Source organism: Lichenostomus cassidix, chromosome 1, assembly GCF_008360975.1.
Source record: "Lichenostomus cassidix isolate B80296 chromosome 1, HeHo_3.0, whole genome shotgun sequence".
Taxonomy (NCBI): domain Eukaryota; kingdom Metazoa; phylum Chordata; class Aves; order Passeriformes; family Meliphagidae; genus Lichenostomus; species Lichenostomus cassidix.
In genome coordinates, this window is record NC_139479.1 from 51,432,846 (window position 1) to 51,455,504 (window position 22,659).

Sequence of the window (22,659 nt, forward strand, 5' to 3'; positions counted from 1 at the left end):
TTTGGTACATATTTCAGAAGTTCAAGTAGCACTCATCTAACAAACTGGTGTGGAGTGTGACAAACAATTCTCCCTGTTCTTATGTGAAGAGAATGGACATTTCTGAAATGGGATGTTGTATAGCTACATTGAACACAGCATCATTTCTAGCTTAAGAGCCTGGTACTCTGAAAAGTCTGCTGCACAGAGTCTCTCAGACACTTATAGTAGAATACTGAACACGTTCTTCTCATGACCTGTACTTTTCAGTGAACTGGAAAAAAAATCTTATTTACTTTTAATGATAATTATTGGTATAAAAATTATAAATACATTGTAATCTCTAAAATTCTATAAAGTTATCTGGTATTAAAGTAGCCAGTATTTATGAAACTGCGCTTGGTTTTGGATAACAAATAAAGCTTAAAATAGCTGTTCTTCATTGAGATTTTAGCTTCAGCAATAGACTTTCATTTAATGCATGAAAATAAAAATTCAGTCCTAAAGTTTAGATTAAAACGCAGAGAATAGAGCAGGATTTCCAGCTAAGAAAGTATTTTTGCATCTGAACTCTGCATAAAGCAAACCAAGGGTGATCTATTCTCTGCTTGCATCCTGATTTCTCTGCTGAGATAATAAACTCAGAGCAGGACTATTGTTCTCCAGCAGGAGGTCAGAAAAACAGCCAATGTATTTCTGAAGTAATAAATTAACTTCCTGGTGTAGAGGAATACAATAAAGTCATCTTGGCCACTTGGATCATAGAAAGTTCCTTTTGCCCTAAGTGAATGTGGACACAGAGACTATTCCTGTTAAACAGAGAAGTTGGATAGTCTATATTCCAACTCCCATAACAGTAAATAAAAGAAGAAAGGTGCAATATGCAACACGGCAAAGCCAAAGTTATTGTCCAAATGCTAAGAAGTAAAACTAGACAGAAACCTTCATTAAAATATTTAAATCATTAGTTTTTTAATTTTTTTAGTTCAGTTTCCCTATTGTTTTTAATACAGATGTTCATATTTGGATGCACAGCTTTTAGTAGTAAATTTAATTTCACATTTGTCATTTCAATTCTACAGTATGTATAAATCCTTCCTGAGCTTGAAAAATGCCCTAATAATAAGACTGACCTTTAAATAATAACCATAATCTTATTTAGATTTTGTAATAAACCTTCAGGCATCTTTACATTTTATTTTCTGCTTCCATGTGGTCTGCAGTCAAAAGTCCAAATCTCAAATTACTGGAAAAGTTTTTTTTAATGGTGTTTATGTTGTTTTAGACAGGTGTGGCTGGACTAGCACAGAGAACTGCTTATTTTACTGTGTTCATTACAATCCTGGAAATTACAAATTCAACTCTCCTACTCAAAGCAGGGTCAACTGCAAGGTTAGACCATTGAGGTCATACCCAGTTGGTTTTTAAATATCATCTCTTGTGGAGGTTCCTCTCGTGTTAGCCTGTTCCAGTTTTTATTATCCTCACTGTTTTTAGTGATCCAGTGTGTGTCTTCCAGGCAAATTTTTTCCATGATTCAGACTGGTGAGGCTAACCAGTCTGTAGGTGCCTACATCTTTCTTCTTAAGGATGGACATGGAAATTGACTTTTCCAGTCTTTAGAAACCTCCTGCAGTTATCACAATCTATTACAGTTAGGACAGAGTGGCATTTCAGTGACATTGTAGAGCTTCCTCCAATATTACACCTTGAATTTATTCTCAAAACAGGCCACACAAAAAAACCCTAACAAACAAACAAAAAAAAAAAAGACTGAACCAAATGAAATTTTTGAGCAGTGTACAAAAGCTTTCAGAAGATTTCCATTTGCTTCCAAGGTATTTACAGAAACCATTCTGTACTATCAAATCCCTTGCTTACTTCATCCATACCTGACATCTGGGCCTTTCTAATTTCATTTTTCTATGTCAGGACAATGTCTCTAAACTTCCCTCACATCATTCATCTCTGCTTTCATTTTCCATGTGCTCCGTTTTTACATTTGACTTTCATCAAGACGCACTTCTGAAGTCCAGGCTTTTAATTAACTGTTTATTTTACTAACTTCTCTTAGGATCTATTGTCTTAAATTTTGTTGTCTCATGGTCACTACAGCCAAGTTTGCCAACATATTTCACAAGTACTTTTTTTTCATGCCCAAACCTGTCAGGAGCAGATGCAGTAAAGTGTCTCCTCTAATTAAAGGTTTTTGCAATTTAGGCCAGTTAATACAAACTTTGCATTACTGCGACCACCTAAAAAGCCTGCTTGCAGAGGACGATGCAGGATCAGTATTTGTAGAGTTTTTAAATGATAGGTAGGGGTTTGGTAGAACATCTTCTGTATAGGTTTATAAAATCTGATCCTAGATAAAATTAATCGTCTTTTAAAATCCAATTAAATGCTCTTTTAAAATCCAATTAAAACATATTACAAGCCATAGCTTATACTGAATATGTAACAAATTAAAAAAATACAAAATACTCAAAATTATTGCCAAAAAATAATGATCCCCATGTATTTTTTCTGCTTTTTAACAGAGCAACTTTAGAAAATGCAATAGGTTTAATCTACAACAATAGAATACAATAAAAATAACTTTCAGAAAACCGGGGCAAAACTTTCTACATTTTTCAATAACAAGCATGAAAATTATATTTTTCTTCATTTTTCTCTCATTTAGAACAAATCAAAACAAAACAATAGTGTGAAAACCAAGCACAGAAAAAATGTTTTATTTAGTCTTAATGTATCTATTTCTATAAAAGTAAATCTTCAGTTGAGAAATGCCAGTATATTGCATGAAATGAAGTCAAGGACACCAAAAATAGTTACACTGCCTTTGGTTCTTGTGTATCTCTCCAGATTCCTCCACAGTTCTTCATATCTCTATCATTTCTATTTTCATTCCTGATGCTACTTGCTCATTGTTTCCCCCCTTCACCAGTCTTTATTATGCAATTTGATGATCTGTTTAGATAACTTTTCTCCAGCGGAAAAACTATTGTTGTGCCATAAGATTTCTAAAACGTGATACTTTTGTAGGAAAAATGTCAGGTAAGCTGTGACAATAGCCTGAATGCTCCCAAGTTAATTTTTATCATTAGTGTTGAGGGGTTTGCATTTTGTTTCTTCTCTCCTTTTCTCTCTCTCTCTCATTTTTTTTTTTTTTTACATTTTTATTTCTCACAAAAGGAGAAATGGTGACAGTCAAATTGCATATTATAGCAGCTTTTCATTGCTTGGTTGTCTTAAACAGCTTTAAAGTTATAATATCCTTAAACACCTTGTTAGCACCTGAAGATTGCATTTGTCTAATCTAATTTTACATTAAACAGGTTGCAGGTGTAATAGTTTGCATGGAGGAATAGTAAAAGGAAGTACAAACTGACCAAGTATTGTAGTGATGAACAAGAAAGGGTACTGAGAAAGTAGAAAGACTTTTTAGTAGGCATTTCAGAGGGGAAAGTAACTGACATTTAAATGAATTTCAAAAACTTAGTAAACCTGGGGTTTTTTTTGTTATATTGCTATAACATGTATAAATAACTATTAAATATAAAAATGCAAATACCTTAGAAAGAGAGAGAATGGTAAAGTAATAATTTCCTTTCCCTTCATTTAAGCTGTTGCATGATTAAAAATCCATCCTAATTTATTAGGAACATGGAGTTTGTAGTTTCTCCACTCATGCTGGTGAAGCAAGCTATGTATATTTTTCTTATTCTCTGTACCTGCCATTTAGAATATAATTTTTTTTCAGGCAAGAAACATAGTGTAACTTTACAGTGTCTGGAATAGGATGACCTTGGGCATTGCTGCTACGAAACAAACAAAGGAGTAAAACCAACCCACTGTAATTGATGCTTCATTCTATCCAGTTTGCAATCAGCCAAATGTAGTTGTATCTAGAAATCTAGATTGCAGGTAGAAAATGTCATCTAAACAAGAAAAACACAAGGAAATAAATGTTATTTAGAACTATAGTGATCAGAGCACCAGTTAATTCCAAGGTAAATGAAAATTTTTAATCAAGCAGTAATCCCATGGGTCAACATAAAATGAAGAATATGTGTTTGCTGTCAGTGATTTGGTTGAGTGAAGGCAACTTATATGAATTACACTGATTTTAGGTACTGTACTTGAAATGCTATATTCTACAGCTGCTGAAGAAACATCCAAAATGCTGCAAAGAAAAGAGCTGAAGTCACTGCAATTGATAGACCTTTAATGTTTGCGCTGGAGAGTTCATTAAAACTTCCATCCAGGACTGCATAAATGTTAGAGGCATATCTAAACTCAGACTGTAGTTTAAGACATTTTGATGAGTAATGCTGCACAAAACAATACAGGAACTCAATGCTGAAGGAAAAAAAAAAAGAACAAATGTGATAGAAGGATAGAATTTACCTCCCCCTGTCCAATTAAAACACTCCCATATAACAGAGACTGGATTCAATAAAACAGAAAATTCAATAAAAAGAGAAAATGCAAAAAATATGTAGAAGGAGAGTTATATCCTCAGCTTGCAATTCTGACTTTCATTGCACTTGTTCAGAAGACAAGAAACCCACTTTTATTGTTTTTATAATATAGTCAAGCATAGTTGAGTGTATAATGAGAAATCTGAATTCTTTACTTTCTGTTTTCTCTTAATATCAAAGAAACATAGTCTTTTTTTTTTTTTTCTAATACTCGAGGATCACAGAGGACTCTTACCATGCCAGAAAAGGTAGTACAGAAGTTTTGGAAAATTACCAATGATATAAAACAAAGAAATACTTTAGTGAGGTTACTCAAATCTTTCTACAAGTATTTGAATGAAAAGTGAAGATCATTTAATGAAACTCCTTCATTTAATGAAACTAACAAAATGCAATTAGCTTTGTCTGTTTCAGTTCTTTAAGGAGTGGTAACAACTTTTTCAATGCATTTTGAGTGCTACTATGGAGAGACAAAGTTAAAAAAATAATATTAGTAAAATGAGGAAAAATTAATGGAGAAAGTTTAGCTGACGGGCAAGATGAAAGAATAAAGAACGAGGCAGAAGAGAAAGGAGAACCAGGCAGAGAAGGAAGGAAAGTCTAGAAGCAGGGAGTGAAAGAAGGAAAATGCACATTATATAGTATGAAGACTGTCTTGCATGGGAGAGAGGAGATTTATGTGCTTTTGCAGTTTGATAAGCTTTAAGACAGCTAGTTCCCCAAGACTTAGTCCCGTTCGCAAGATTCTTTGATATCTGGCCGATTTGTCTAAAAATACCATTTATTTGACACAGAACATAACAAACATACAAACATAGAACAGATTGACACACATAAACACACAATGAATACATAATTGCAACACTATGGTAGCTAAAAAAGCAATTATGGGGTAAAACCTTGCTTGAACTATAAAGATAGTTAAAAACGCAAGAAATGCTTGCTTGAACGATAATGCAAGTTAAGAAATGCTTGCTTGAGCTAGCTGAAATGCAAGTTAAGAAAGGTACCTATAAGTTAGCCGGAATAATACAATTTAGGAAACTCAATGATCTCACCAAATCCAGTTTTGGAGCTGGGGATACATCAGCGTCCTCACTCAATCCCTCGGGAAGTAACCGCACAGCTCGCGTCCAAGCTGAGGGGAGAGACTTTTCTCCACGCTCTGATATCCATGTAGAAAAGCTTCTGATTTTACTGAGTTTTTCGTGGTGTTTTATAGGGAAAAGAGTGTGTATTTGCGGTCACCTGAAAATTCTTCACATTCTCTCAGTGTCTCGCTCTGAGTTCCAGACGCCAGCACTGATAGTCAGGATTAAGCCATTGACTTAATCTGAACCATCAATCTTGGCTAGCAATCAGGGAGAGAGAGAAGGGGGGGGGGTGTCTGTCCTGCCACAAAGACTTGTTTTATGGTGCTAGTCAGTAAGAGATACACATGGAAAACATGCAGTAAAAGCAGAACAGCAGCTCTATATTCATTCCCAGATACCTGTAATTAAGGTTTGAGGAGCTTCCTACATCAAAAATTGTATCTGAACTTTGTTGTTTAACACAACCCACTGTCCATGAGCTTAAAATTAATTCATTCAAGTAGTATGGTTGGGACAGAACAACAACAGCAAAAATTCCTGATATCAGAGGGAAAGCAGTGAGGCGATTTAAATAAGCTTTTCATATTAACCTAGATTGATAATCTTGATATGGGCGTTTGGATTGCTGGCAAGTTGAATATGAGTCAGCAGTGCCCTGGCAGCAAAGGGCCAACCATGCCCTGGGATGCACCAGGCACAACATCACCAGCCCATCAAGGGGTAATTGTTCCTCTCTGCTCTGTGCTGGAATGGCCTCACCTGGAGTATTGTGTGCAGTTTTGGAGCCACAATATAAGGACATCACAGTGTTGAAGTGTACCCAGAGGAGGGCATCCAAGGTTGTGAAAGGTTTTAAAGGAAAAACATACAAGGAGAGCAGCTAAGGTCACTTGGCTTGTTCATCCTAGAGAAAGGAAGGCTGAGGGGTGAGCTCATCACAGTCTGCAGCTTCCTTGAGGGGAGCAGTGGAGAGAGAGGTGCTGATCTCATCTCTCTGGTGACCAGAGACAGGACCCAAGGAAACGGAATGAAGCTGCATCAGGGGAATTAGAATTAGATTGGATATTAGAAAAGGGTTCTTCAGCAGAAGAGTGGTAAGTCACTCCAACAGGCTTCCCAGGGAAGTGGTAAGAGTTCAAGGAGCCTAATCACATGGTTTATTTTCATTTTAGGAGCCTTAAGGGTCCTTTCTAACTGGAGATATTTTATTATTGTATTAAACCAGAATACTAATGCTATTACTTTAGGGAGTAGAAGTAGGTGCAGTAACTGAAATGGACTTTGAAGGGTAAAAGAAACAAGGATGAGGTGTCCTGAGACGGTGAAAAGAATTGTTCAATGAACTTAATCTCTCCTGTGATGCCTCTAGTGACCTGTCTGGCTTCCATTGTGTAGTCCAGAAGGGTGCAAAGTTTTTACAGGTCAGCTTTAAATCTGAATAAAAAACTGGTTTTGACATCGATGTTTAGAGGATTGATTCCTGTTTCAAACTGTTTTATTTTTAAAAAATGAAAATGAGGGAGACACTAAATAATACAGAATATGAAAATAAAACAGACAAATTCAGGTAGATGAGAGATTGACAAAAAATGACCTATAAGAATTACTTGGGTCAGGAAGATGTGTCAGCCCACCATCAAAAGAGGGATTGAAAATCACACACAAGGATTAGAACAAACCAAGCTCCATGGGGGAATGGGTTGTGAAGATAAATTAATAATGATGCTCTATTGCATCATTCTATACAAACGAGTTCTAGAGTAAAAGAAAAGGATGACAAATGGACTTTAAAAATCTGGATACTTAAACAGTCACTTATTCTAATGATGTCACAGATCTATATACTTTCATCAAACCTAGTTTCTGTGTTTCTGATATTTCTGCTGACAGTTCAGAGATGATACAACTGAATTTTTCCTTCTCCCGGAAGCTTTTTTCCTCTTTTTCTTGTGGAGATACAGTGAATAAATTAAGTCATAAAGTCCACAAATTGAGTACCAGAATTGATTGTGTTGTCTTTCTACAATCAAATATGTATTTATGTCTGAATATGTGGGTTTTCTTCTGAAGAAAAACACTGATATCTGCTTTATATTTGGATCATAATGGATTTTCATCAGCTCTTATCTTCCTCACTGTGACATTTTGCCTGTTCTGCCCATTCCCAAATATTGAGAAATTACTTTGATTCATATGTCTTCTTTTTTTTATTTTTTCACCTTCCTACTGTTTCAAAACACCGTGGAGTTCAAAATACTGGCTACAGTAGCAGGTATCTTTAGAAGTTACACAAGAACACAAACACACTGAAAAAGTGTTTTGGACAGTGGACTTTGTTATTAAATCTCTTGATTGAGAGATGTGCATTACTTGCAGTTTCTGCACAAAACTAAAGCTTGGTTCTGTGTTTGGTGGAAATGATGATATATTAGTGTAACATATCTAAAAACATTGTGATGACATAAGAGATATAATGACAAGTAGTGTTGTGTTTGAGTTTGTACAGTAGAAGAGATAGAGGCACTTACTGTATTTACAACTAAGTTTCTGAGAGACAGTGAAGGCATTATGAAAAGAAGACGAATTAAAGTAAAGAATATAAACTCAAAAGGCATAGCCCTCAGGGTAAAGAGAGGACATCAGTCAGTGTAGATTACTTGTGTCACCTATAATTATGTGTTACATAAATAATTAAAATTAAAGGAAGCTATTTTTGAGTAAAGACAAAAAAGCACTCTCTAGTTTCAGGGTTAATCAATTATCTTCCAAATTCCATCTGCCTCTCTATTTGGCTTTTTCAGGGTTATTAGTATTAGTATTAGTTTTGGTATTAGTATTAAGTTGTTCTTGAAAATAATTGCCACAGTAATCAGGAAAGAGGGTCACTACCTGTAGTAGTCCAAAATAGTTGATCTGTTTCACAGCTTGCTCCTTTGCTGTACTTTATTCAGAAAAGATGTCAATCTTGATTGTACTGTCAAAATTGTTCTGGAAGTGACAACTAGTGTCTACTTTCTTTTTTTTCTTGAAATTATTTCAAGTGCATGCATGGATATGCCTTAGAATATGTTCCACAAGCCTTAAAATTTATGAAATTGTGGAGCCTTCTGTGTGCATACAGTAAATGTTTAACTGCTGCAAGAAGAGCTGTGGAGCAGCTATCAGCACAGAGCTGCCCTTAGAGCTTTACTATCAGTAGACACACAGAGTGTCAGCTGATGTCCCCTGCAGAGCAACTGATTGCATTGAAAAGCAATCAATCATAGAATCATAGAATGGATTGGGTTGGAAGGGACTGTAAAGATCATCTTGTTCCAGTCCCCCTGCCATGGACAGGTACACCTTACACTAGACCAGTTTGCTCAAAGTCCCATCCAACCTGGCCTGGAACACGTCCAGCAATGGGACATCCACAGCTTCTCTGAGCAACCTGTTCCAATGCTTCACCACCCTCACAGTAATGAATTACTTCCTAATATCTAATCTAAACCTACTCTCTTTCACTTTGAAGCCATTCCCTCTTGTCCTATCACTACATAACCATATAAAGAGTCCCTCTCCACCTTTCTTGTACTTTACTTCAGGTACTAGAAGGCCACAATTAGGTCACCCTCACGTCTTCTCTTTTCTCAGCTGAAACAAACAAATTCTCTCAACCCTTCATTGTAGGAGACGTGCTCCATCCCTCTAATCATCCTGTTGGCCCTGGACTCTCTCTAACAGGTTGATGTCCTTCCTCTGCTGTGAATTATCCCACTATTAATTGAAAATGAAGTTTTATTTCTTTCAGAATTCAGAGCCTAAAATTGAATCTTTTAAAAAGAAATAATACTTATGAATGTGTATATATGAGTCTATATATAGATATATATATAGATATATAGATGCCTACTTTCACAATGGTATCTGTCAGAAAGGAAATGAAAATGAAAATGTCATGTGGACAAATTCTAAATATTGCCATTTTCTCCAAAGAATCTTTGTAAATGAAAGCTGTTCCTATGCAGTACTCCAGTTGGGGTTTCACTAGAGCAGAGGGACAGAATCCCCTCCCTCACCCTGCTGTTCCTTACTGTTTTGATGCAGCCCAAGACACATTTGGCTTTGCTGGGTCATGTCCAGCCTCTCATCCAGGAACATCATGGAGTCCAGCAAGGCTGCTCTCTATCCATTCATCCCCCAGCCTGTGTTGATACCAGAGGTTACCCCAACCCAGGTGCAGCACCTTGTGCTTGGTCTTGTTAAATCTCATGAGATTCCTGTGGACCAAGTTCTCTAGAATATTCAGCTCCTATGTGTACATGTATAATATACATGGAAAAAAGTTGTGTCTTGCCTATAAGTTTTCAGTCAAAGTAACATCTGATATTCTACTCAGTCGGCAGTAAAATATTGTAAGAATTTTCTTAAAGATTTTAAATGATCAAGATTTGTTTGCTTCTTTTAATTAATAAATGCGCCATCAGTGTTGAGGCAATTCTGTATCAAAGGTGTGTATGAAAACAGTGGTGAAAATGGCAAAGAAATATTCTATAAGAAACTGAAATAAAATATGATTTTATTTTATAAAATATCAAAAAAAATGATATCCTGGGAAAAAAGGTCACAACCCTAATCAGTCATATGGGTTACTTGTAAAAGACACTGGAAATTGATCAGGCTGAAATTAGCTGTGAAGGTAAAGAAGTCCTTTAATCTGCAGAAAATCTTTCTGGGTTCACAAACTCATTTTAAGCCATGAGTTACCTGATATGATTTTCAAGGATAAAAGAGTTTATTATGTATTCTCAGTGATAGATCAGTAGTTGAAAGAGGTGACATCCTCAGACACCTGGCCTTTCTTGATTTATAGGTCAACATGCCTTTAAACCAAGATTTAGGGCTTGTTTGGAGCCTTCTGATCTACAAAAAGCAGATCATTACAAATTAATTGATCTCTTTGGTTTCTCACTTTTGATCTTCTGTCTCAACCCTGGAACACAGTAAAGATTTACAAAAGGTGTCACCTTTCAGAATTAAGTGTAATTAGCAAGTTCCTCTCACTTCAGTTCAACTTGTGGAGCACTTTCCAAGGTAAAAGTTGGAAAGAGACTTGATATCAGTTAACTTTTTTTGGTTATAAAAAGTTGATGAGATAGCTGACTCAGTATTTCTGTTGACTATTGATTAACATAAGACACTTAAAAAAACCCCATTCTTCTTTCTTCATCACTCTGTTCAAAAGCTTGTCTTGCTTCTGTAGGTGAGCTGCTACATCACAGAACCTTTCTGCTCCTTTAAACCATCTTCTTTGATAGGTGGTGCAAACCAGTAGGGATAAACCTCTAAGAAAAATGGGTAATACTGAGGACCTGACATCTGTGTTACTTCTTTTTCCTTTTTTTTTCCACTTTGGACTGGATCTTGTGTGCTCCTTTAGACTGAAGGCTCCTTTGCAGTTGAAATCCATTAGATAACTTCTTTGACTTTCCTCACACAAACTGTCGAAGATCACATATTTTAATAGAAGTTTGTGAAAGAGATTTAATCCTTCTGTTATTTATTTTGTCCTCCCTCTGTTTTTTGTTTGCTTGTTTGTTTATTTTTGTTTTTTTGTTTGTTTGTTTGTTGTATATTTGGCAATATATCCACAGTGAGATTATATAATAAATATAACAGCTGAACATAAATTATGTAAATAAAAAATACAAGATACAACTGTTTGAAAATTTCTCCATTGATCATTAACTGGTGTATTAACGTTGCTGTTTATTCATTTGTCCACTGCTTTTGATGCAGCCAAGGGTTTTGGCCTTGCTTTTAGCAAGTGACCAAGCTGAATATCCATAGTAGAATTTAAATGATGGCTAGTAAATCTGAAGCTAGTGCAAAATGGTCTCAAATGAAAATCTCAGTCATATACATAAAGTGCATCTCTGCTACCTTTGAGAGTTTTTATCTCATAGAACATCATCAAAATTTCATGCCTTTTTTCTTTTCTGTGTTTTTTGTGATGCTTTTATTAAAGCATCTATTAACAATAAAGTCACTTATTTATAAGTGGTCAGAAAGAGTGTTAGAAGAAGATTTACAAAGATAATAAATAAGATGTAAATAAGTTGAAATAAATAAACAAACATACAAGTAAATGTTCCTCAATGATGAAAAAATAGTAAATTAGGAGTTTCTGGTGGCAGCAACAATGTATATTTCTAAGTTCATCTTTTTGTAATCTATTGTTTTTCAGTAATTACATAAATATAAATGGGAGCTGTTTCTAAATTAAGATGTTTATTTATAAAATTAATGATTGCTAGAGTTCAGCACAACATGAAAAGTGATAAAACTACTATACCTATTTAGTAATTTCCCATCATTAAAGGCAAAGATCATATATATGTTTTCAAGCTGCCATACTTACTGGTAAAATATAGTAGCTGAAAGCACTGTAAAATTATGAAGCCAATTCAAGCTGTCATATTTTACTTAGCTATTGGGATGAGCTAAGAGAGCAAAGGCAATCAATTACCATGCTGGCTGATAAGAATTAACTTGTTTATCATCACTATTTTTTTTAATAATAATTTGCCTTGAAGAAAGTAGTTAATAACATACAAAAGGCTAAATATTTTTCTCTTTGTTTCCAAGTTATCCAGTTGTGATTGTTGTGTCTTTTATAAATGTGTTTGTATATAGAGTTTTCTAATTAATCCAGAAAGGTGACCATCTTCATTGAAGCACATGGTACACTATTTAGAGCTGTACCACATTTCTATCTCAAGATCATCTGTGAATATTCAGTCCTAACAAGATCAAAATTTCACTGTAGATGGTATTTGGAAGAACACCTTAACTTAAAGCCCCAGTAATTATAATCATGCCTGCTGTTGCTGTGGTATTGATTTGTCTAGATCAGATCCCTAAACAGCAAGCCATGCACATTTTGTAGATATTTTCAAACTCTTTTCCTTGGACATGTTTATTAACAAAAACATATCATTACACAGTGATTCTATTATATATTTTTTGTGAGTAGCATGTTAAGCTACTAACAGTTTAGTGGAAGGTTTATAGATTGTCTGAAGTCACAGGTTATTATTAAAGTTTATAACAAATAAGCCTTTAAGAACAAAGAAGAGTATCTCTGGAGTATGAAGTGTGTGTCATTAATATGTTGTCTTTGATACTGAGATACTATCTTGTTAACAGTTGGGACATCTGCATGTTTGGAAGATTATCAGAAAGACTGAGCACTAATTTCTATGTCTGTTTTATAGTCATATGCTAAAGTACCACTTGGTTCATATCACAGGAGGCAAAACCAAATTAGAATTAAATGTCATGCTGTGTTTTGCTGCCTATGTGCATTAATAATATATTGCTCATAATAATTTTCAGTTATTATGAAGTTTTTATTACATATATCCAAGCAAATTACATGAGTTTCTAACTTTTTTGCAGACTTGTCCTCAGTTCTGTCTCAGACTACTTTGCTGCCATGTTTACAAGTGATGTTTGTGAAGCCAAGCAAGAAGAGATCAAAATGGAAGGCATAGACCCCAATGCACTGTGGGATCTTGTTCAATTTGCATATACAGGTATTGTGGTGCATACATTATGTACATCCTATAGAGGCAGATGTTGATATTTTTGTTTGCTGCATTCCAATTAATATATTTTTGTTGATATACTTTTTTTTAATCTAATAATCCAAAATGTTTATTTACATTTTGGATGTAAATTCCCTATTTCCAGGGCTTGATTCAGATTGTTATCTCTTATCTCCAAACAATTAAATGTTTCAGACTTGGCAAGTTCAATGGGACAGTCAAGAAAATGATCTCTTTTTCTTGGTTTTCAAATACTTAAAAAGAGTGCCTCATACCCACATAATTCAAACTACATGAGATCACTGAAGGAACAGTTGTATTTTTTTAAGAATAGCCCAATGTTGCTGTCTTAATCAAATCTCAATTTAAATAATTGGATAAATATTTAAAAATTTGAAAGATGTGAAAGAAAAAAAATAATTTGAAATTTATATTAGAAAATGTTTAAAAGGTTTTATTATGAGCTGGATGTTGTCACTTTCATTTTCTTTCATAGACTGGTACTCTTTTGACATGTAAATTTATGAATACCTCATAATTCAGAGTTAATAACTCAAACTTTTCTTCTGAATAGTTTTTACATTTTAATGCATTCTAGATTTGGGCTTTATCCTTCTTAAGGAACTTGTTATGCACAATGTAACTGAAGTGCATTAACATGAAAGGAAGAATGCTAATGTTACAAAATAAAGTAATTGAAAGAGTGGAAATGCTAATAAGATTTGTCTTCCATTGCCTTGAATCATGTAAATATAAAATATATGTTGTTTTCTATTTATTTTCTAGAAGACATCCTTATATTATTTAAATTAACCATATTTTATCATGGTGATTCTATAATATATTTGATTTAGCTTCCATTTTAAATGGCTACTCGAAACCCTGCAATTTTAATCTTCTCTAAATGCACATATAATAATTTAATCACAAGTTGCTGTTTGCTTTGATATATTTAATCAGGATATGTGCTGGATTTTTTAATGACATAATAGCTCTAGCATCTTAATAGAAAACAGAAACAGCAAATAAACATAATTTAAGATTAAAATGTTCTTTTTGAGAATAATGTTTGAGAAATACACGTTCTAGGAATGTAAGACCATCATTTATGTAGTACTCTACATTTTCAAAGGGTAGTGCCTGCTCCCATCAGCTGTGGCTTTGCCACTCAGGAATGTGCATCATCCAGAGGGTTCCAAACTAGGGATCCATGAAATGAAGTAGTTCTTATGAAGCCTAAGAAGGATACAATTTAATTCCTAGGTGAATTAATGGCACAAGAATACTGGGGCAAAATCAGGAATACCTTGGCAAAGAACAGCAAAAACCACTACCGGTAATGTTGAATCACTCTGTAAGAGGAAGGGAAAAGAGGAAGATGAGGGATGGTGTTGTTGCCCTGGGAGCAAAACTGGAAATACTCAAGTACTGTATGGTTCTTTTGCCTCAGTTTTCACTAAAATATCACATGGAAACATGCAACAGAGTTGTTATTGACAACAAAAGATTGTGTGTAAGTGTAGATTAAGGAAAGGAGATTCAGAAGAAAGGGGGGAAAATGGTAAATATTTTTAATATGAATTAAGCTATCTAAGAACTTTATGGTTATTGCTGAGAACTATGGAGACTGGATGAGGCAATGAAAAAGTAAAAAAAGCAAACTTGTGCTTTCTACAAATGCTTGAGGTTTTCAGCTGTTTTATTCTCCTTGATTTGTCCATGCCATGCGATGTACTCTGCTCGTTATATAAGGTGCAAAATTTGATAGTTTCTTTCTGGTGTAAGGTAAATAAGGGCCAGCCTTCTCAGATAGATGGAAAGAGAACTCCACAGCTAATTTAATTCCCATGCTTTCTAATTTTGTTCGTTTGAATTTGCATATATAATATTCTTTAATTTAAACAGTCACACAAAAGCCAAACTGCCTCAGAAATGGCAACATTATGTGCTTTTGTGGCATCAGCTTGAAGAATGAGAAACTTAAAATGATACCCAAATCTCTAATATCTTCCACTTGCAGTGGTAATACACCATTATCTATTTTTCTAACTTATTTTGGAGACCAAATAAGACTTGAAAAATGTGTTAAGTTTAGACTTGCAAGTTTCACAAATACCGACAATAGAAGAGTGATGAGATTCAGGAAAAATGAGATAATTTTACATGCTAAAAAAGTACATGTGTTGGACACTATGGATGATTCTGGTTTTCATTACTCTGTCTTGTATTTCTTTTCCATCAGGTTCTTTGTCCTGACTGATTCTGATTTATCCTTATTTATTCTTAGCTCGTGTCCTTATCTCTTGAAATTCATGTGGGATTATTTCTTTCTCTATTCCTTTTCTCTGCATCAGATGTCTTAGCAGATGTCAGAATGTCTTAGCTACAATTATGCTAATAAATTAAACAATGCTGGGGAAGTTTTGCCGGCACTAGAACACAACTGTTTCTGTTGAGCCCAGTAATTTTAGCCAAATCCACAAAGCAATCTCTCTAACAAATGGTGGGTATAGCTTGGATACACAGCTCATCATTAATGTGGCCAACCTTGTACAGAGGGTAAGAACATTCAAAAGTGTTATGGAGAATTCAGTGATAATTCACATGATTAGTGAAGTCCTAGAAAATGGTCCCAAACTTACTCAGTTTATTGAAATTAAATACAATATCAGTTGTACAATATTGTAAATCAATAAATACAATTCTCAGTTAATTATTCTGTTTTCCTTTGACCTTGCCAGAGCAAACCTTAATTTTTTCTCTTCCATTTAATTTCCATCATCTCTCATGATTTATCTAGCTTCACAGTTTTTTATCTCCTTTCTTGCACTCTGATTCCTTATTTACCACCAGTCTTACTCATGTTTCATTTCCCTTTGAGTGACTTAACTTTCCTTGTGCTGGATGAATGTGGACAAGTGGAACACTGAAAATCTGAGAAAAATAGCCACTCTTCTGCTACCCAGAAGCGCAGCAACCAACAGAAGCTCCTTTTCAGACTTTTGATCTGTAATCTGGAGCATATGTCTGTCTAGACTTAGACAGAATATCTGGAGAATTTGGCTGCCAAATTCCTATTACTGAGTGCACAACATGTGAAAAAGTTTTCAGCAGCTCATGTCTGTGACCAGTTTAGCTCTTTATTGTTTTACTTCAGGAACAAAAAACAATTTTGACAAATGGGCAGTTATTCACTCCTATTTTCTTTTTCCTGTCACTACCTTCTTAGCTCAAATAGCTTTAAAAAAATGTTCACATATAGTTGCTGCTGTTATAGAGAAGGTTTTTCGTGGGGACAACTGAACATATCAGAAAAAATACAGCTGAACATGGACTTGTTTGCAAAAGTGTAGAAGTTAAGAGTATTACAGTGCAAATATGTTTAGATGTGGAACCATTTCCACATTTTATTATCTGTAATTCAGTAAGGTTTATATTTTTTTAGAATCTAGTGAAATTATTTCATTTTTGTTGTGAGTCATATTTACTAAGTAGGAGTTTAAGAACGATTATATATATATGTATATATATATATATATATATATGAAAAGTATTATTACATATAAACATATCCTTAACTAATACCAGACCCTTCACCAATATAATCTAATAGTGTTGCAAAATATCAGAATTAAAGTTCAGCAAAGGGGAGGTTTTGTACTTCAGACACTTAAGGAAAAATAAGCCTGGGGTTCATAAGGCACAGCATTGCCTGACAGCTGAGCAAGGAACAGGAGCACCCTGCTCAGATCTTCACTGGGGTGACTCACCTCGAGTCCTGTATGCGGGTTTGGGCACCACAATAATAAGAAAGACATTAAATTATTAGAGAGTGTCCAAAGGAGGGTCATGTGAAGGACCTTGAGGAGAAGCCTTGTGAGGAGCAGCTGAGGTCACTTGATCTGTTCAGCCTGGAGGAGACTGAGGGAAGACCTTATTGCAGTTACAATCCTCATGAGGCGAAGAGGAGGGGCAGACACTGATCTCTTTTCTCTGGTGACCAGTGACAGAACTCAAGGGAATGGCCAGAAATTGAATCAGAGGGGTTAGAGTTGGATATTAGAAAAAGGATCTTCACCCATAAGGTGGCTGGGCACTGGAACAGGCTCCCCAGGGAAGTGGTCACAGCACCAAGCCTGACAGAGTTCAAGAATCATTTAGACAATGCTCTTGGACACATGGTGTGACTCCTGGGGATTGTGCTGTGCAGGGTTTGGAGCTGAACTCAATGATCCCTGAGAGTCCCTTCCAACTCAGCTTGTTCTGTGATTCTGTAAGCAGATATATTTCTAAGTAATTGGCAAGGTAGAATTACATGGTGACCACCAGATCAAGTCTTGTACAGCCTTGATTAGAGCTGCTCCTGAGTGAAGGCACCTGCCAATCTCAGAGTAATAACATGAAGACAGAAAATCAGACAACCAAAAGTACTGATTTAAAGATAATAAAAGACATTGAAGTTGCTGTGAAGATTCAACATGACTAATTATATAATTATAAAATTATGTGATAGATGTACCTAGAAAACAGAATTTGATTAAAGCTGAAAAAATTGAGTGTTAACACTCAATTAACATACGTACTATAAACTTTGTGTTAGTTCAGTCTTGGCATTGTTTTGGAAGTGTTTTGGTGTCTGTGTGTGTGTGTATATATATATATATCTATATCTATATATATCTATATATATATCTCCTTTTTGAAGGTAAATTAATAAGGTAGTGACTACATATTGTTTTACCTGAAATAGGCACAAAGTTTTCTAATGACATGAGCTATCTTATAGTGTGATTAAAATGTCTATAATTCAAATTATGTGGATGATGTTAATTTATTAGGAAAATACTCCATCAAAATTATGTGCTTCTTGAAGTACACATAGACTCACAAGGGTAAATCAAAAGAGCTTTACCTCTGGTTTTTGTAAAGGATACATTTGACCAGTAAAAATATGCAAATTCATTAATCTATGCACAGTTTGCTACAATTTGTTGGTTTATTCAAATAGACAAAGTATGTTTTGTCTGTGATATAGCAGAATTTTAACTGAATAGGAAACAAAACTTCCTCTTTTGCATATGTGCACCTTTTGACCCAACTGAGAAAATCTGAAGCCAACACTAAGGTGCAATGGCTATGCAGAAAGTATGTTTCATTTTTCAAGCAGCAAGATGATTGATAGCAAAAAAATCTATTATTGAGATCTTAGTGCCCTGGGATAGATGGATATGTATTCTTTGATCTTTTAAGAACTGAATAGAAGCAGTAATAGAGAAGAGTGTTTCTTTACCTCATTTCTTAGGTAATGCTTCTTTCCTGATCTTAAAGCTTGAGTTTTCATTATTTTCAATTGTGCTTTTATAGTTCAGACAAGACTGAAACTGTAGATTGATATTCTGTTGTTTTGCTGCTATTGGTGACTCTGGGAGCCTTCCTTTGAAGTTACAACAGAGTTGTGAAGTTACTATAGATTTCCTATATTGGGAAATCTAATTAGCATCAGCATATCTAATTAGCATGCATTCCCAACAGTGATGAGAAGAGTAGGTTGGTGCTTTCATACCATTAATGAAACTGAAAAAGCAAAACCCATTTAAGAAATAGAGAACTAAAAATCCTTGATTTATTTATACATATCTGAAAAAAAATAGGGAATGGATCATACATGGAGGAGGTTCAAGCCCTGCTGTATAGCTTTTAATTAGATTTTATTTGGTAGATTCTTTAATTAAAGTACTGTCAAGTGTCTTTGTCAGTGTTATAGCTAATAACACACACAGAGCAGACAGCAGGGATGTAGCAAGTAGGAGCATGCTGTTAAGCACAAGGACCCTTAGGTTCCTGCAGCACAGAAACTGTATTAATTAAATATCCCAAGGAGGTTTCTTTCTTGATTTTAGTTTGGGGACTTGCATTTTTTAATTGCTGAAACTCAGTGTCTATATGAAAAAACTATGAACAACTCTTAGCATACTTTTGGCATATGCCAATTAATAGTGTCAGAGTCCAGGGGCTGTCACAGCCACAGGATTATGCTACAACATGCTGTTTGAATGTGACTGCCATGGTTTGGAGGGTGACAGTTTTGGAGTAAAACGTAGGCCATTTCACTCCCATTAGCCTCAGTGCTAGAGGGAAGTCCCAGACAAGCGTAACACAATGGATACAATGTAAGGCTGTATGTATTTTATTAAAGACCTATGCTCAGACAAATAATCCTTGGATTTTAGGTACTGGTGGCATGTTCCCAGTGTTTCAGGCTACTCTCTGTAGTACATATTGATCCCACTGGGAGCTGGAGTTACCTTGATACTGTAAAGGTCTTTGTCTTTACTTCTGTGAAGTGTTGAATTTGTTCAAGAGTTATTTGTTCTGTAGTATCATGTTAGAGACCCCTGTGAATGTGGACCATGTCTAACAAGCACTTTTTGCAGGAGACTACCTGCTGCTCTCCCACTACGTTTTATTTGACGTGTATTTGATGGTTGAATTTGCACTTTCAGAGAATAGGCCCTTAAATTTCCATTCATTTCAGATGGGAGATCATTTGTTCCAGGAACTCTGGGATGAGTGATAAAAGAGAAAATTAAGGTAATTGAATTAATCTGAAAGATTTTGCTAGCCATTGTGTAATGGAGAGTACAGAAAAAATGTCATATATCATACCAGATGCTCATAGACGTTGAATAAACTTAACTGGATGTGGAGGATCCCCTATGAAATTCTCTTCTAGAAGCAGATATTTGTCATGATATATGTCACACTTTTTTGCAGTCAACAGAGAATTGCAAAGAGAATTATCCAAAGAAGTCTTCTTCATCAGGGTTGCTCCAGTTTAGGAAGTAGGAAGTGGTAGTGATTGTATGATCTGTATAGCCATCATTCAGATTCTCTCTCCATGGATGTTCCACATTGACTACACTTCAAAGTTCATATGTACCTTTACTCCAGTTACATTTCAGATTGACTTTTCATATATAGTGTTCCTCATAAAATTCTTACTTATGCACCTGGATTAAATTCTCAGCTATATTGTCCATGTGTACAATGTGAGAATCTTTCAAAGTTCCTCAATGAGCTGTAGGACCAGGCTGTCTTCTTTCCTCCATGAGTGTCAGCCTACTTGGAAAAAAATACCTTCCTTCATTGAATGTCTTTCTGATCCTAAAACAAACTGTGGGCTTTCACATAATTGAGGTCTGTAGGAAATAACTTCAGAGACCCATTTATCTTAAATATCTCAAAGACCTGCAGAGACTGACTGCCTCCTTTATTCTTTTTTTTTTTTTTTTTTTTTTTGTGGTGCAAGTCCTATTCTGAGGCGGCTCTTGTTTCTATCTGGAGGAAATGTTTTCCATTCCTGTCACTGAAACACAAAGTCCTTGCTCATTTCTGGAGTTACACACTCAAATGAATTGTTATTCCTCCTTTTACCCTGGATGCTTCATTAAGGGACAGAATTGGCAATTATGTATTAGGAACCAGCTGTTCTCTTATTCTTTTGACTAAGTGTATAAGAATTGCTTAGAAAAGAGCTCTGAACTGGATATCCATAAATTTTGAGTGTACAGAATGATCTAGAATATTATGGAGAGATAGATAGTGACTGTTTCCTTGTACTGTAATGGAATCTGCTATTCCAGAGAAGTCAATGAGAATAAATTCAGGCAGACATAGGGAAGCAATGAGTATTGAGAGGAAGAACAGATAGCTGGGTGCACTGCAGGGTGCATTTTCAAAGCTGTCCCTTGCTATGCTCAAAGTTCTTCATCTCCAAAGAGAGATTAAAACAAGTAGTGAAAATTTATACAGGACATTAATACAGGCTGGAAAGCGAGTGTTTCTTTGAATGGAGTGCCATCCCTCTGTGTTGCCATCTGGTACCTGCCAGCCTGTTTCTTAAATGGCATCAGTGAAGTGATCAGACAGGCTGCTGTAGCATGGTCTGCCTCTTTAATGTGTTTCTTTCTGGAGGTCCTACAGTGGAGATACGTACCCATATCTAATCTCTTGAGCTCAGCTGCCTAGCTGTTTATCCCCAGTTCCTAAAAAAAAGCAAAAGAGTAAGGAAAATGGCAATGGTAGTTTGTGAAATAGGTCCTCACCTTTTGGGTGTTTGCTGTTCCTGCATTATAAAACACCTTTACCCCCTTTCTGCTCTGTGCCCATCTGACAGCAGCTGTGATGAAATGTTCCCTCAGAACAGGGCACAGGTGGAGTGCATACTTCTGCCAGCAGCGCAATCCAGCCCAAAGCAAAGCAGATTTCATTAGGCTGTAAGGTGGACTCATAAGCAAAAATCTTTTCTTGGCAATTGGTGCCTCCATTTCTGTAACTTTTTGTTCTCTAAGCATGGATTTGAACTGCTCTGTACTGCCATAGCACAACATGCCAAACCATTGCCTGAGAAGTTAAGAAGCTTATTCTGGCAGAGGTGAGTGTTCCTGCTTCTGAGCTAGCTTCAGATGTGGAGAGTAAAATACTGCTCCTTCAAACCTGAAAGCAGAGCTCCTTTGTCCTTGTGACATTTTTTCTTTTTTTTTTAATTTGTTTTTTCCCACCAGAGTGCAAAGCTTGACTGTGTTCAGTGTAAGAGAAAGGCTGTATTTCTCAGAGATGTACTCGATATTTGGTACGAGTCTTGTGGAATGAAACTTCTCCCCCTTCTCAAGATGAAGTTTGCTTTTGTTTACGAACATAAATTCCTGGAGTGGCTTTTAATATGTGCAGCATAATGAGCAGAACCTACAGTCTGGAAGCAAACATAAGTACTGAAGTCCATTGACTAAAAACAATTAAGGGTAACTAAAGCCTTATAGATGAAATGAGCTTTTGGGAATAATTCTTGTCATCTCCCAGCCTATTTTGAGTATGAGTGCAAGATTTCTGCTGTTTGAAATTTAATTAGTAAGTGCTGTTTATATTTGTGTATTTTGAGGTAATTTTTATATTTTTTCTTTGTTTTAACCTGTGAGTTTTTATTCCTCTATTTATATGCCAAACGAAGCTTAAAATTTCCAAATACAATGCCTGCATATTAGCTGCATTATTGGTGACATAACTACTAACATAATGGTCATCTGTACAAGTACAAATTAGTAATATTTAGCACATAATCCCAAGAATTACATTTGTATTTTAACAATTTTTCTATCACTAACGGAAAAATGTATATTCTATCTCAGAGTGCTAACATATCTTTCTTCCCGTTCTAGAAAAAGGTTTTATGAAGATTAGGCTCACAGCTAAAAGGATTTCTTGGTTTTAGTCCTGTTATTTGCATGTATATCTTACAGGTGACTAAGTTCAAGTATATAAAGTGAGCTAAAGCACGTGAATGGCATAAAGAGAAAATAACATTTTAATGTCCCTCTCTAAAAAAACGATGGATATGAGTCAGTGGACAAATTTTCTTTAAAACCTGACATTTCAGTAATACAACAGAGCTGTTTTGGTTTGTAGTTTTTAGGGTTTTTTTCAGATAAGGAGATGAAAAGGTAACATGTCATGGAT

At 35.3% G+C, this 22,659-nt stretch overlaps 1 protein-coding gene across 1 annotated transcript in view; it reads left to right on the forward strand.

Annotated features, from left to right (window-relative positions):
- The window catches only part of KLHL1 (kelch like family member 1), a 192,374-nt gene that overhangs the window by 60,026 nt on the left and 109,689 nt on the right, over nucleotides 1-22,659 (forward strand). Inside the window, exon 3 of the mRNA XM_085058588.1 lies at nucleotides 12,998-13,134. Coding sequence (XP_084914714.1) covers nucleotides 12,998-13,134 — 137 coding nt within the window. The remainder of the gene's footprint in view (nucleotides 1-12,997; nucleotides 13,135-22,659) is intronic.